This window comes from Mirounga angustirostris, unplaced genomic scaffold (assembly GCF_029215605.1).
Source record: "Mirounga angustirostris isolate CCGP_5_RB_7025 unplaced genomic scaffold, mMirAng1.0.hap1 SCAF_10, whole genome shotgun sequence".
NCBI lineage: Eukaryota > Metazoa > Chordata > Mammalia > Carnivora > Phocidae > Mirounga > Mirounga angustirostris.
In genome coordinates, this window is record NW_026991718.1 from 86,189,166 (window position 1) to 86,205,145 (window position 15,980).

The 15,980-nt window shown below is 38.4% G+C and overlaps 1 protein-coding gene across 2 annotated transcripts in view; it reads left to right on the top strand.

Moving 5' to 3' along the window:
* Positions 1–7,888, top strand: part of GCC2 (GRIP and coiled-coil domain containing 2) — a 66,351-nt gene extending 58,463 nt beyond the window's left edge. For both annotated transcript variants that reach the window (XM_064572675.1, XM_045885303.3), the window contains one exon: positions 5,252–7,888. In XM_064572675.1, coding sequence (XP_064428745.1) covers positions 5,252–5,322 — 71 coding nt within the window. In that variant the 3' untranslated portion in view covers positions 5,323–7,888. The remainder of the gene's footprint in view (positions 1–5,251) is intronic.
* Positions 7,889–15,980: the final 8,092 nt, after the last annotated feature.

The following is a 15,980-nucleotide window of genomic DNA, read 5'->3' on the forward strand; positions in this document are numbered from 1 at the left end:
CGACCATTCTCTAACACCATACACAAAGATAAACTCAGAATGGATGAAAGACCTCAGTGTGAGACAGGAATCCATCAAAATCCTAGAGGAGAACATAGACAGTAACCTCTTTGACATTGGCCACAGCAACTTCTTTCAAGATACATCTCCAAAAGCTAGTGAAACAAAAGCAAAAATGAACTTTTGGACTTCATCAAGATAAAAAGCTTCTGCACAGCAAAGGAAACAGTCAACAATAAAAAGAGGCAACCCACAGAATGGGAGAAGATACTTGCAAATGACACTACAGACAAAGCGCAGATTTCCAAGATCTATAAAGAACTTCTCAAACTCAGCACCCAAAGAACAAGTAAGTCCAAAAGTGGGCAGAAGACATGAACAGACACTTCTCAAAAGAAGAATACAAATGGCTAACAGACACATGAAGAAATGTTCATCATCATTAGCCATCAGGGAAATTCAAATCAAAACCACATTGAGATACCACCTTACACCAGTTAGAATGGCAAAAATGGACAAGGCAAGAAACAAATGTTAGTGGGGTTGTGGAGAAAGATACACTCTCAGTGGGAATGCAGATTAGTGCAGTCACTTTGGAAAACAGCGTGGAGGTTCCTCAAAAAATTAAAAATAGAGCTACCCTATGACCCAGCAATTGCACTACTAGGTATGTACCCCAAAGACACAGATGTAGTGAAAAGAAGGGCCATATGCACCCCAATGTTCATAGCAGCAGTGTCTGCAATAGCCAAACTGTGGAAAGAGCCGAGATGCCCTTCAACAGATGAATGGATAAAGAAGATGTGATCCATGTATAACAGAATATTACTCAGCCATCAGAAAGGGTGAATACCGAACTTTTGCATCAACATGGATGGGACTGGAGGAGATTATGCTAAGTGAAATAAGTCAAGCAGAGAGAGTCAATTCTCATATGTTTTCACTTATTTGTGGAACATAAGGAATAGCATGGAGGACTTTAGGAGAAGGAAGGGAAAAACGAACGGGGAGAAATCGAAGGGGGAGATGAACCATGAGAGACTATGGACTCCCAAGAAACAAACTGAGGGTTTTAGAGGGGAGGGGGATGGGAGGATGGGTTAGCCCAGTGATGGGTATTAAGGAGGGCACGTACTGCATGGAGCACTGGGTGTTATACAAAAGCAATGAATCATGGATCATTACATCAAACACTAATGCTTTATTGTATGATGACTAATATAATAAAATTAAATTAAATTTAAAAAAACAAGACCCATTACCTCATTGCCTTTAAAGGAGTGACAGGCTCACAGTGGACTTCTCAGCAGCATTGGTGAAGTACTGTCTTTAGCATGCTATAAGAAATAACTGTCAACCTTGAAGAAATATTTTTCGAGATCCTTTCTGATAGAAACTTTAAGAATTTGCCTTCATTGGAAATGCATAGCAATGTACTTCATGTATAAGGAAAACCTGAGTGAAAGGTCTGAGTTGCAAGAAGGAATGTCATGCACAGGAAACTTGTCATCATGCTGCAGTAAGAGTCCTGAGCCTCACCAGCCAGACCAAGGACATTTCTTTACCAAGGCCTTCAGGACAACAGACCATGTATACATGTCTGGGGTGCCAGAAGAGAGAGTCTGAGGGCTGCTCTTCTGGCACTGAAAGGAATGGGATCAGAGGAGTAAAAAGCACAAGTACTCTTGCCTCCTTCATCTCCTTTGAAGCAGTGTTTACAATCTCTGATTTTGTATAGAGTTTATACCAGTATTTTTCATTTGGGTTGCTAATCACTAATGGATGTTGAAATTAATTTGGTGAATCACATCCAGAATATTTTTTTTAATTGAGAAAATGAGACAAACACCAGAATACATTGAATCTTGTAAGGGTAAGAATTGTTTCTTGAAATTCTCTGGGTATATGGGTGGAATTTGCTATCTGTCTGACTGTATCAGCTCCTGATATAAAATGTTTGCCTTTTTGTGGGTCTGGGTCACAAGTATTTGAGAAACATTAGCTTAGGGGATAAAGTAGGTTATCCAACTCTGGCAAATGATGTCAAACTCCCTGTAACAAACACCCTTTAATGACCCAACTCACACCCCAGGCAAGTGTCCTGAGCTACTCAAAGCTCCCTGTGGCATCTCTATATAAGGCAAAAAAATACAAAGTGCTGCATTAGTTTCAAAACAAGTAATGTGAAGACACTGACAAGTGTAGATTGTTGCTTGCCTGCAGTGCACAGGTTAACTCACCCTGCTTCCTGCATGTTAGATCCCACTGCTGTTCACAGATTACATTTTTCTTTTCTTCTTGAGACACAACTTGAGGTAAGCAGGGTTCACTCCCTAAGTAAGTCAGTCATATAGTGCTTCTCTTTGCAAGACTGGAATCTCAACTTTGCTGCTCAAGTAAAAGCTGAAAGTTGCTTCTCTACATCTTTATTCCCCAACTAGGTTATAATTTACAGAGCTGTGTATTGTTACTTACTGTACAACATTACCAAAGTCTAATACTCTGTAGAAGTAAATAAAGAGGAAAAAGACCTGAAGCTAATATAAGGTTATATGCCAATTTTACCTCAATTAAGGAAAAAAAAAAAAAAGAGGAAAAAAGGCCAAGACTATCAAGCTTTTTTGGTCATCTCCAGACTGACAGGAAGAGAACACACTCATACTCACTGTAAGTGTCTGATTTGGTTTGCAGAGGACGTAGAACCTTATCAGAAAAGAACAGTTACTCAGGGCAGGAGCAAATGCACCCTATCTCAGCCTTTCTGTGGTCCTTACTTACCTAAGGACATGAACAGCTGCCAGGAACAGTCTGTACAGGGAAGAGTCCTGCCAGATCAGAGACACGGCTGAATTTTTGTTGTGTCACAAGACTTATACTCAGAGTGCACCATTCATTCCAGATGAACGTACAGAGATCTCTGCATTTCATTTAGGAAATGAAAGCCCCTGGCTTTCATCATTCTTGGGAGCAAGGCCACCACCCCCTCTGATGGGAGAAAGCAGTCAGTACCCAGTTTTCCATCCCTTAACAGTATCACTTCCTCCAGCTTTCTAGAAGCTCTTCTCCATGCAGACTATGGGAAGACTGACTTTTAAAAAATCTGCCACCATGGTGCCCTCTAGGCATTCATGTCTTTATGTAACTCTCTCCCCTTGAATGGCCATTAGACTGGCCTAGTGACTTGTTTCTAACCAGTAGAATACAGCAAAGGTGACAGGGTGTCACTTCCATGATTAGGTTAGCTTGTGACTTCTGTCTCATTAGCAGACTCTCGCCTTCTCCACTTGCAAGCTGACATTATTAAAGAGGCCATTTGGGGACGCCTGGGTGGCTCAGTAGGTTAAGCATCTGCCTTCGGCTCAGGTCATGATCTTGAGGTCCTGGGATCAAGCCTTGCATCAGGTTCCCTGCGCAGTGGGGAGTCTGCTTCTCCCTCTCCCAATGCCACTCCCCCTCACTGGTGTGCTCTTTCTCTTTCTCAAATAAATAAATAAAATCTTAATTTAAAAAAAAGCCCCTGTGGCAAGGAGCTGAGGCTGTGGCTCCAGCAGCCTTTGAGGCACTGAATTCTGCCATTTACCACATGCATATGGAAGCAGATCCTTCTCTAGTCAGTCCTTCAGATGAGACCCATTCCTGGCCAACACCTTGATTGCAGCCTTGTGAAAGACCCTGAGGATCTGGCTAAGCCCTTCCTACCTGGTCTCCTGACCCATGGAAGCTGAGATAATGTGTACTGTTTAAGCTAGTAAGTTTGCAGTGATTTGTTACACAGCAGTTCATAACTAATACATGGATAAAACCAATGAACAGAAAAAGAAATGAAAATGGCTTAGGGGCACCTGGGTGGCTCAGTCGTTAAGCGTCTGGCTTCAGCTCAGGTCATGATCCCAGGGTGCTGGGATTGAGCCCCGCATCGGGCTCCCTGCTCGGCAGGAAGCCTGCTTCTCCCTCTCCCGCTCCCCCTGCTTGTGTTCCCTCTCTCGCTGTGTCTCTCTGTCAAATAAATAAATAAAATCTTTAAAAAAAAAAAAAGAAAATGGCTTATAAACTATAGGAAGTCCTCTGTGTAAAATTTTGGAAATGCTTCTTTGCCTGAGGTCATTTGTGATACATACATGTGTTTGACAACACAGAAGGGTGTCTGGAAGGGAGCATACTGAATTTAATAGTGGTCATATCTGGGGAGGGAAGGGGAGGAGGGAAAGGACATGTAATGAGAAGAGATGTTCACCTTTTTTTAAGGTTGTAAAACTTTCAAATCATATATATTAATGTACAAATCATAGTAAGAAGAAAACAGTAAAGGAGGCCTTATCAGAAATTTTCTTGGAAGCCTAGAATTTTTCTGAATTTTAAGATAGGATTTGTTTGTGTAGATCATAAAAAAGATAAAAAGAGAAACTGGAACACTCAATACAAAGTGATATAACTGCCTTAGAAAAGTTTGGCATTATTTTATAAAGTTAAATACACTCATTATACAACAACAGTCCCACTCTGAGGTATCTATCCAAGAGAAATGAAAGACTATACTCACACAAAAAAATTGCACAAACCTAACCACTGAATTATACACTTTAAAAGGGTGAATCTCACGTAGATTATTTCTCAATAAATTTTTTAACATTAAAAACCCATACATAAATGTTTAGAGCAGATTTATTTTAAATTGGAAAAAAACTAGAAACAATGCAGATATCTTTCACTGGTAAATGAATAAAACAAACTGGTACAGCCACACAGTGGAATCCTACTCAGCAGTAAAAAGGAATGAACTACCAATACCCACAGGATCATGGACAATTCTCAGATGCATCCTGCTAAGTGGAAGGAACCACATTCAAAAGATACATGATGTGCTCCAATTCATATGACTTTCTAGAAAAGGCAAAAAGGTGGGGATGGTGGTGCTACACCTAAAGAGGATGAATTGTACTACAAGTAAATTATACCTCATATACCTGATTTCGGAATGATTAAAAACAGTTGTTTTTTGTTTGTCTTGGTTTAGTTTTGAGGTTCACCACACAACTGTTGGGTTTTGTTTCTAAGTTACATAAAGTCTTCTGTTATAAAAAGAATGTACAAATTCCCCTTATTGTCAATAATACTTAGTTGTGCTGGGGTCTTTATTTTGGAATTGTCTAATGGAGAAAGACAAATACTGAAAATTCAAGAACAGATTTGTAACGTCAAAGTATGTTATGAGAAGATTAATGCACTTTTTTTCTTTTTTAACTCCCCAAAGGTGAGGAAGAAAATGCTTCCCGTTCCTCCGGATGGGCATCCTATCTACATAGTTGGTCTGGACTTCGATAGATTAACAGGAAAACATTATTTATTAACCAAATAGAATCCATTTGGCAAAAAAAGTTTCACGTATATTGCTGTCATTCTTTTGTCCAAAAGTGTGTGTGTATATTCACATCTACATATATTTGTACATACGTATGTCAGATGTATTTAAAAAGTCTCCGCTTGAAGTAAAAGTATGAAGTAAAAGTACAGCAGCCTGAAGTGTTGATACCAGCCCACAGTCCTTTGACTCTGTGACCTCCCAAGCATGCTGCCAGATGAAAACACCAAGAACGAAGTCACTCCCTCCTCCTGTGGAACCTCAGGACCTGCCTGTTTCTGGGCAGTACTGTGAATTTCAAAGTTAAATTTTGGTACAGTCCCAACTGGAATTTAGGTTTTGAAAATAATGTTACAAGACTATTTATTGCAAGAGCAAACTTGCAGATAGATTATTATTATAAATTGTTAAAGCAAATGTAATTAGAATATGAAGGAAATGCTTTATTCATAAAGTTGACATGTTTATTAAGGGATTATAAAGCAAATATGTGCAGTTAATTATGAGACTTAACATTTTATTTAGTAACTTTTAAATGAACTGTTCTTTTTTTCTTTAAAATATATTATCTCAAAACTCATTATGTTGTCAGAAACCCTAGTGTTGGCTGTTGTGACACAGAGCATGAACATAGGGGACCAGCTCATTACCTTGGGGTGATTCTGTGCTGTCTCTCCAGGCTCTTGAGAGGGTTCATCTACTTTTAAGCCATGAATCTGTTTTGAGAGTTCTTTCCATCTCCCCCAGTAAAAACTTACCAGAACATTGACTGTGTCCTTCAGCACTGTATCTAATAGGAGAGCGGTGCTTCCCATGTTCAGCAGACATGCCGTTGCTTTACACCCTCCCATCACAAGGAACTTCGGGAAGACGCCTTCGAGGGCAGTGTCACATTTTCACAGGTCTTGTGGTGTTACCCGCCTTTGATGCCTCTGAATATATTTTATTGACAAGATCAAAATTGTGTTCTTAAATCATAAATTTGAGAATTCTCTTTTTAATATTTGTTTAAAAATCACCACACAATATGCTCTGTAAAGTTCCCTTAAGCCTTCCAATTTATACTCTGATTTTCATTCTCAGCTGGTGAACTGACTTTGTACTTTGGTTACTCAGAATATTCGTTTCCGATTTAATTTAACTGAAATTTGCTGCTGACATGTTGAGTTTGTTCTTTACAAAATATCTCCTATATCTGTCTTTCCTCCTATTTTAGAAGAATAGACCTAACTAGTGAATGTATTAATGAACATGCATCCATTTCAGAGCTGACTTTAAAAGTTTAGTGGGTTTTTTTTACTTTATAAACTGTGAATATGCATATGCCAGCAGCATACAATTTAACTGTAATAGTATTTAAATAAATTTCACTGTAAGTCTACGCCTTTTTGAAGTCTGTGTAAACTTGTTTTGAAATATAGTCTCTACTTATGAATGTAGTAACAAAAATACCTTTTTGCATGATAAAATTACTTTGATTACAAAGTGATATTCTTTCATGGTTTCAGCAAGAGGAAATGTAATGATTATTTTAATATTTCTATTAAATATGTTTAACTGCATATCATATTTTTATGCCTACTCTTTTTCTGTTAGACATTGTCTGTTTGGAGTTTTTGAGTTAGTCTATGAATTGGCATTGCACATTCCCTTACTACTGTCTTTAGACAGTTGGGACCTAGAGTATCAGGTACTTGAGAGAACATAAATTAACCTTTTGGTATGTGATGTGTAGATCATGGTGCCTTCCATACCTGACATCTACCTTCCAGCTGGAACTGGGAGCCACACTTAGCCTTTCTTTGGGCACCTCGCAAGTTCCAGCCTCCTCTGTTATGTAAAACATCTCTTGTATACAGTGAGTTTTGCTTATGTTCCAAACAGTATATGATCAAGAATTATATTCCTTTAAACAAACGTCGGGAGAGGTGTAACTGAACTGCTTAACTAGCAAAGCAAAGCCTTGCTAAAGGCAAGCAGTGTTTTGTGTTCTTTTTAAACCCCACATTAGGGGCGCCTGGGTCCAGGCTCAGTCGTTAAGCATCTGCCTTCAGCTCAGGTCATGATCCCAGGGTCATGGGATCGAGCCCTGCCATCGGGCTCCCTGCTCAGCGGGAAGCAGGCTTCCCACTAATTTATTAAAAATAAATAAACCCCACATTAGCTGGTGATGTCACTGGAAATATATAGTACTGAGTGCAATTTCCAATAAAGATACAATTTGGTTTTTGGTGAATAGCATGACACACACAAAAAAGTACTCGTACTGTATGATTAAGTTGGAATGTAGTGGTCGCAACTTGGTCTAAGACTATTCTATTTTGATTTGGTATCTGAAAATCAGCTATTGTTTCAAACTAAATGCACACTAAGGAAAATAACAATTTTGATACAATTTTGCAGGTGATTTTGAGCTCGTTTTTACCTGTGAGTGTTAAAAAGCATTTGGTTATTTACAGAAGAAAAATCTTTTCCCCCTACATTCATAATGTGACTGCATGGGGGGAAAATCAAGTTGTGGCCTTCAAACTGTTACTTTAAAAAAAAGTAGAAAAAAATATAAATAAATGAAATAAAAATTTAAAAAAAGTAGAAAGGTGCATGTGAATAGAATATTGAATATGGTGAAGAAATACGATTTCAGTTTCAATAATGTAGGTGATGACCCCAGCTTCCCTTCAGGGTGGGCTCACTCAGAGCCCACATAGTGGCTACCTCTCCAGACATCTGCCTAGAATTGAAGATGACGACAATCCTCTCTACCCCTTTTTCTGGGAACTTTTGCCCCACCACCATACCAAGGGGCAAACAGAATCAACTGAACCAGGCAGAGAGCCCCAACCCAAGCCAAATAGATTAGATTCAAGAACATGGATTTGGGACCACAGAGTCAGGTTCACATCTCTGTGTAACTGGAATTGTGGTATGTAAAGACAGGAACTCTGGAATGCCCAGAAGGGGCAGAGAAAGCCCACCTAGAAAGCACAAAGGAGGCTAAGCTGACATGCAGACGTAACAAATACAGGGTGAGAATACCGGGGGTCTTCAATTCTGCTTCTAACACCTGAGACGGGTACAGTGGGTTCCAGACTATGTCCCTGCATCCTCAGTAAACTTCTACATGAGCTTTGAGAGTGACTGTCAGGTGTCTGGAACACAATGCCGTGGTGAGAGGAGAAACTCTACACTCAGACCTGGACAGAATGTCTGCTTCACTACTGACTGGCTCAGGCTGTGCTCTTGACTGTTTGAGCCCCCATGTCTTTATCTGCAAGAGGTAGACATCATCACCCCAGCACAGTGGGCACTCCAATGTTAATTCCCCTTTTCAGTGTTACCTTCCTACTTCCATAGTCTGCAAAAAGGTTTACTAATTCACTTTACTTTTTGTCCCTTTTGTCCTTCAGTGCATGGCACATAGCACTCAATAAATGCGCTGAATGAGTAAGTGATTTTAATAATCAGCAAGTGAATGTAACATTTACCTGCACATGCCCCTAATAATCACCTCTTGTTTTTTAAAACTTTACAATCTGCCCCAAGCTAGGACTAGAATCCAGGTTTCATGGAACATGATCAGCTCTTGTTTAATGAAAATGAGCAATTAAAAATGTAGAATGAACTCTTGAAACTAAAGTTCAAAAAATTATAAGGAAGTGAACAAAAAAGCAACTATTAAAAAGATTCTAAGCTCAGGATTTAATAGGAGTCTCTGGTCTCTATAAATAAGAAAACAGGAAGAAATTTTCAAAGAAATACTACAAGAAAAGTTTATAAAACTAAAAGCCAGGAGTCTAAAATAAAAGACTTATCAGAGACCCAGTGTAATAAAGGCATAGTGTTACAACTTTCTAGACCAGAAAGCGTTCCTAAAAAGTTTCCAGTGACAGGGGTGCCTGGGCGGTGCAGTCAGTTGAGTGTCCCGACTCTTGGGTTTTGGCCCAGATTGTGATCTCAGGGTCATGGGATCAAGCCCCACATCAAGCTCTGCGCTCAGCACGAAAGTCTGCTAAAGTTTCTCTCTCACTCTCCCTCTGCCCCTCCCCCCAAATAAATAAATCTTTTTTTTTTTTTTTTTGGTATAGGTAGTCCAAAGCCTAGCACACAGTAGGTATTAGTAAATGTTTGCTTCATGTTTGAGTTAATATCCACCTCACCAGAAGTTTATAGTGGTCATAAATATTGAATAAATTAATATACCATACATTAAAAAAAAAGTTTCCAATGCCAGATGGTGACTACACTTGTGGTGAGCATTGCATAATGTATAGAAATGTTGAATCACTATGTTGTATACCTGAAACTAATATAACACTGTATGTCAACTACAATTTTAAAAAATAAGAAAGAGAAGATACATTTACAGGACTGTACTGCATAAAAAAAAAAATCCACTTGTAAGTGGACCCATACAGCTCAAACCAAGAAATAAAAAAAGAGAGAGAGAGAAAAATCATCTCTTTTTGGATGCAGTTAAATGGTATGCATGGAGAGAAATTTATATTATTCAATGTAATAATTGCTAAATGTTAAAACAAAATTGACAAAAGAAAAAAGTTTCCAAAGAGAAAAAAGCAAGTTACACACACAGGAAGAGAAGGAAAATTGCATCAAACCTCTCAAACAGCAACACAGCACACCAGAAGACCTTGGAGAAATTCCTTCAAAATTCTGAGTCAAAATGATTTGCAACCTGAGATTCTACAAACAAACTTTCAATTAAGTGGGAGAACACAGACTTTTTCAGATCCTTAAGAATTGGAGAAAACATGACTTCACATGCAGCCTTTCATGTTGAGAGAATATGCTCCAGAAGGCTGAGAGAGACCAGAAGTAAAAGAGAGGCATCCAGGAAAGGAGACCAAGCACAGGAGAGTGCTGAGGAGTGGTCCCAGGGTGCCTGCTGTGAGCATGCCTGGAGCTCCAAGAGGAAGAACCAGGAGCTAAGGCTCCAAAGGGGGATTCTCCAGGAAGAAAAAAAAATGGCACTAGTGGGTTATTTGATGAAGCTGAAGTGTAAAATTTTATTAAAAGATGTTGGAAGTGGAAATGTGAACACTGACAAAATACTTTAGACAAAGGAAATATGTTTGTTTGGTTATGATAATATGTCTATGTTTAAAAAGTTATTTTTAAAACATGCTGAAATATTTATAGTTGAAATCATATTTGATCCAAATTAATATGAGACGGACAGGGTGGTTGAGAGTGTGAGTGAAAGAGGGTTGACAAGGAGTTGAGAGTTGTTTTCTTATCTACTCAAACATTTTCATTCTATGTATTCTTTGCCATCTATACCATAAGCATACATCTTTTCTTCTAACACCATTTATACATTATTTTGTTTTTTACATATTTGTTGACATATAATTTACATACCATAAAGTTCCTTTGTTGAACATGTACAATTCAATGGTTTTAGTACAGTCACAGAGTTGTGAGACCATCCCCACAATCTGAAATTATTACCCTCAAAAAAGAAACTCCCTACCCGTTGGCAGTCACTCCCTTAGCCCACCTCAACCCTGGGTAGCCACTAATCCTCTGTCTTTAGAGCTGCCTATTCTACACTTTTCATATAAATAGAATCATATGTGTGGTCTTCTGTGACTGACTTCCTACACTGGCATAATGTTTTCAAGGTCATTTGCATTGTAGCATGCAGCAGTACTCATTCTCTTTTACTGCTGAATAGTAATCATTTGTATGAATGCCATGTTTTGTATATTCATCAGCTGGTGGACATTTTGGTGTTTCCAACTTTCAGCTATAAAGAAAATTGCTGCAGGGCGCCTGGGTGGCTCAGTTAGTTAAGCCTCCAACTCTTGATTTCAGTTCAGGTCGTAATCTTGGGATCATGAGATGGAGCCCCACATCCAGCTCCGTGCTCAGTGGGGAGTCTGCTTGAGAGTCTCTCTCCCTCCCTCTGCCTCAGTCTCTCCCCTCTTCTCTTTAAATAAAATAAATAAAATCTTTTAAAAAGAAAATTGCTTGTGGTGCCTGGGTGGCTCAGTCGTTAAGCATCTGCCTTCGGCTCAGGTCGTGACCCCAGGGTCCTGGGATCAAGCCCCGCGTCGGGCTCCCTGCTCAGCGGGAAGCCTGCTTCTCCCTCTCCCACTCCCCCTGCTTGTGTTCTCTCTCTCGCTGTGTCTCTCTCTGTCAAATAAATAAACAAAATTAATTTAAAAAAAAAAGAAAATTGCTGCTATGAAAATTTGCATACAAGTTTTTGTGTGGATATATGTTTTCAGTTCTCCTGGGTATATACTTGGGAATGGAATTTAGCATCATACGGTAACCACATGTTTAACTATTTGTGGAACTGCCCAACTTTTCTAGAGTGACTGCTCCACTTTACAATTTCACCAACAAGGTAGGAGGTTCATTTTGCCCGCATGCTCACCAAACTTATTATCTGTCTTTTTTATTATAGCCATCCTAGTGGATATGAAGTGGTATTTCACTGTGGGCTTGATTTGTACTTCCCTAATGGCTAATGATGTTAAAAGTGTATTTCATGTGTTCTGTGTATCTTCTTCAGAGAAATGTCTGTTTCAATTATTTGCCCATTTTAAAAATTGGATTATTTGTCTTTTTATTATTTAGTTGTAAGTGTTCTTTACATAATATACATAATATACAATTTTAGATACAAGTCCCTTATCAGATATATTATTTGCACATATTTCCTACCATTCTATGGTTTGTCTTTTTAAACTTTCTCAATGATATCATTTGCAGCACAAAAGTTTTTCATTTTGATGAAGTCTCAGTTTACCCTTTTGCTTGTCACCTATGTTTTTGATGTCAGATCCAGCTTAATTACTTAATCCAACAATTACAAAGATTTATTCCTATGTTTTCTTCAAAGAGTTTTATAGTTTTAGCTCTTACATTTAGGTGTCTGATTTGCTTTGAGCTAATCTTTGTAATATGATATAGAAAGGAGTCCCACTTCATTCTTTGCACGTTAGACTATTTATTAAAAACACGGTCCTTTCCCTATTGAATTGTCTTGGCACCTTTGTTGAAAATCATTTGACCATAAATGTAAAGGTTTATATCTGGATTCTCAATGCTAGTAGTCCCTTGATCTACACATCTGTCCCTACTCCAGTCCCACACAGTCTTGATTACTGCAGCTCTTTAGTAAGATTTGAAATGAGGAAGTGTGTTTCCTCAAACTTTGTTCTTCCTTTTCAAGACTGTTTTGACTCTTCTGGGTCCTTTGCATTTCTATATGAATTTTAGGATCAGACTATCAGTTCTGCAAAAACACAAGTTGGAATTTTGGTAGGGCTTATGTCGAGTCTGTAGATCAATTTGGAAACTATTGCCTTCTTAACAATATGTCCATAACAGGGTGTCTTTCCATTTCTTAGGGTCTGCTTTAATTTCTTTTGACAATCTTTTGTAGTTTCCAGTATACAAGTCTTATATTTAATAGTAAAATTTATACCTAAATATTTCATTCTTTTTGATACTATTGTAAATTGAGTTGTTTTCTTAATTTCATTTCTTAATATCATTTTGTTCATTGCTTATGTATAGAAATATAATTGATTTTTCTGTATGCTTATTTTATATCCTGCAACACTTAACTCTTTAGTTCCAGTAGCTATTTGTATGTGGATTCCATAGGAATATATGCAATTATATTCCATAGTTCATGTCATATCATACACAAATATAGTTTTACCCTTTCCTTTCCTCTTTTGATGCTTTTTAATTATTTCTCTTGCCTATTTGTCTGGCTAGAAACTCTAGCACAATATCAAAGAGAAGTGGCAAAAGAGGATATCCCTATCTTATATCTGATCTTAGGGGAAAAGCATGCAGTCTTTCACCATTAAGTAGGATGTCAGCTATGAGATTTTCATAGATGCCCTTTATCAAGTTGAGAAAGTTTATTTCTATTCCTAGTTTGTTGAGTGTTTTTATCATGAAAGAGTGTTGCATTTTGTCAAAAAAATTTTCAATCTCTTTTGAGATCATTATGAGGGTTTGTCCTTTAGTAATATGGCATATTCTTACATTGATTGGCTTTTGAATATTAAACTAACCTTGCATTCTTTGACAAAAGTTGATATTTGAAACTTAATAATGAGGGCTGGAGTGTATATAATACTATTCTCACCATTTTGATATGTGTTTGACATTTTCCATAATACAAAGTTACTAAAAATTTAAGAGTCTGGTTTTTTTGTTTGTCTCCTTTTTCCTTTGTTCATTTGTTTTGTTTCTTAAATTCCACATATGAATGAAATCATATGGTATTTGTTTTTCTCTGACAGACTTATTTCACTTGGCATTATACCCTCTAGCTCCATCCATGTTGTTGCAAATGGCAAGATTTCATTCTTTTTTATGGCTGAGTAATATTCCATTGTGTCTGTGTGTGTGTATAAATATATATATATACCACATATCCTTTATCCATTCATCCATGGATGGACACTTGGGCTGTTTCCATATCTTGGCCAGTATAAACAATGCTGCAATAATCATAGGGGTGCAGAGAACAAACTGGTGGTTACCAGAGAGGAGGTGGGTGGAGGGATGGGTGAAGTAGGTGAAGGGGTTAAGAGTACACTTATCACAATGAGCACTGAGTGATGCATAAAATTATGGAATTCATTATATGTACACCTGACACAAATATAACACTGTATGTTAATGATACTTCAATGTTTTATTTAATTTTTTAAATAAATTAAATAAAGAATAGAAAATTGTTAGAGAATTAGTGAAATGTAAATAGGAGACTGAGAAAGTGGGCGGGAGGAGTCAATGTTTACTTTAGGAGAACTACAGGGTGAATAACAAAGAAGATATAGTCATAGTACACTTGTGGCTCACTGGATAACAATATAAAGTCAAAACACTATTTGCAAAATATTCAAATGTTATACTGGGAGAATGGGTATGAGTAAAGTGAGGATACACAAAGGCCCTAAATTCCCACCTAATATAGAAGTAAATCAAAAAGATAAAAAATGGATTTAACAGGGGTACCTGCATGGCTCACTCAGTTAAGCATCTGTCTTCAGCTTAGGTCATGATCTCAGGATCCTGGGATTGAGCCCTGCATCGGTGCTCAGTGGGGAGTCTACTTCTCCCTCTCCCTCTGCCCCTCCCCCCCCCCACCTGGCTCATGCACTCTCTCTCTCTCAAATAAAGAAATAAAATCTTTTTAAAAAAAATGGATTGGGCGCCTGGGTGGCTCAGTTGGTTAAGCGACTGCCTTCGGCTCAGGTCATGATCCTGGAGTCCCTGGATCGAGTCCCGCATCCGGCTCCCTGCTCGGCGGGGAGTCTGCTTCTCCCTCTAACCCTCCCCCCTCTCATGTGCTTGCTCTCTCTCATTCTCTCTCTCTCAAAAAAATAAATAAAATCTTTTAAAAAAATGGATTTGACAAGTCAACATATTATTTAGAAATATGAAGGTAAATACTGGGGAAAAAAAGGAAAAGAGTTGAAAGTCATTGCCTTTGGAGAGAGGGCCTAGGGTCAGAAAAGTAGAGCAAGGGATTTGTGTTTTTCTTTTACAATCTTTTAAAAATAAAACAAATAAATGATACATTTACATAATGAACAGAATCCACAGATACCAGAGATACTGCTCTAACACACATAGTTATGGACTGAATCATGCCCTCCAAATTCATATGTGGAAGCCTTCCCCCACAATATGACTGTATTTGGAGATGAGGCCTATAAGGAAGTAAGGTTAAATGAGTTCATAAAGGTGGAACCCTAACCCAGGAGGACTGGTGTCCTTATAAGAAGAGGAAGAGACCAGAGCCCGCTCTCCCTCTCTCTACATGCACGCACCGAGGAAAGACCAGGTGAGGACATAGTGAAAAGATGGCTGTCTGCAAGCCAGGAGGAATGCCCTCACCAGAAACCAAATCAGCTAGAACCTTGAGCTTGGATTTCTGGCCTCCAGAACTGTGAGAAAATAGATTTCCGTTGTTTAAGCCACTTGGGCTGTGCTGTTTTGTTATGGCAGCCAGAGCTGACTAATACACATGTCAACACGGTACATATGTTAAAGTTATACTTTTAGGATCTATAACTATTGTCCATTTTTTGTTGTGTTTACTAAACTTACTGATCTTGGATAACAAATATCAATAGAAAACATCAATAATTGTTGGATTAGTAAGACTCATTTCTCAATACAGTAAACGAATGGATTTTTGTGACTATTTTTCTTCCTATTTCATTATATAGTACTATATTAGTTGGGGTTCCCCAGAGAAACAGAACTAAGAAGTCCCATGATCTGCTTTCTGAAAACCAAAGAATCAGAAGACCCAGTGGTGTAAGTTCCAGCCCAAAGGGTGAAGAACAATGCCCCAGCTCAAAGGTAGGCAGAGAGAATGAGTTCTCCCTTATCCTGCCCTTTGTTCTACTTGGGCCTCCAGTGGCCTGGACGGGGTGGGCCCTGTCCTAGGGACCCACTAGGGAGGGCCATCTTCTTCACTCTGTCTTCCAATTCAGATGTTACTCTCATCCAGAAACACCTCTGCAGACACACCCAGAATAATGTTTAACCAGATATACAGGCACCTGTGTCTCAGTCAAGGTAACATAAAATTAACCTTCGCAATTACTAT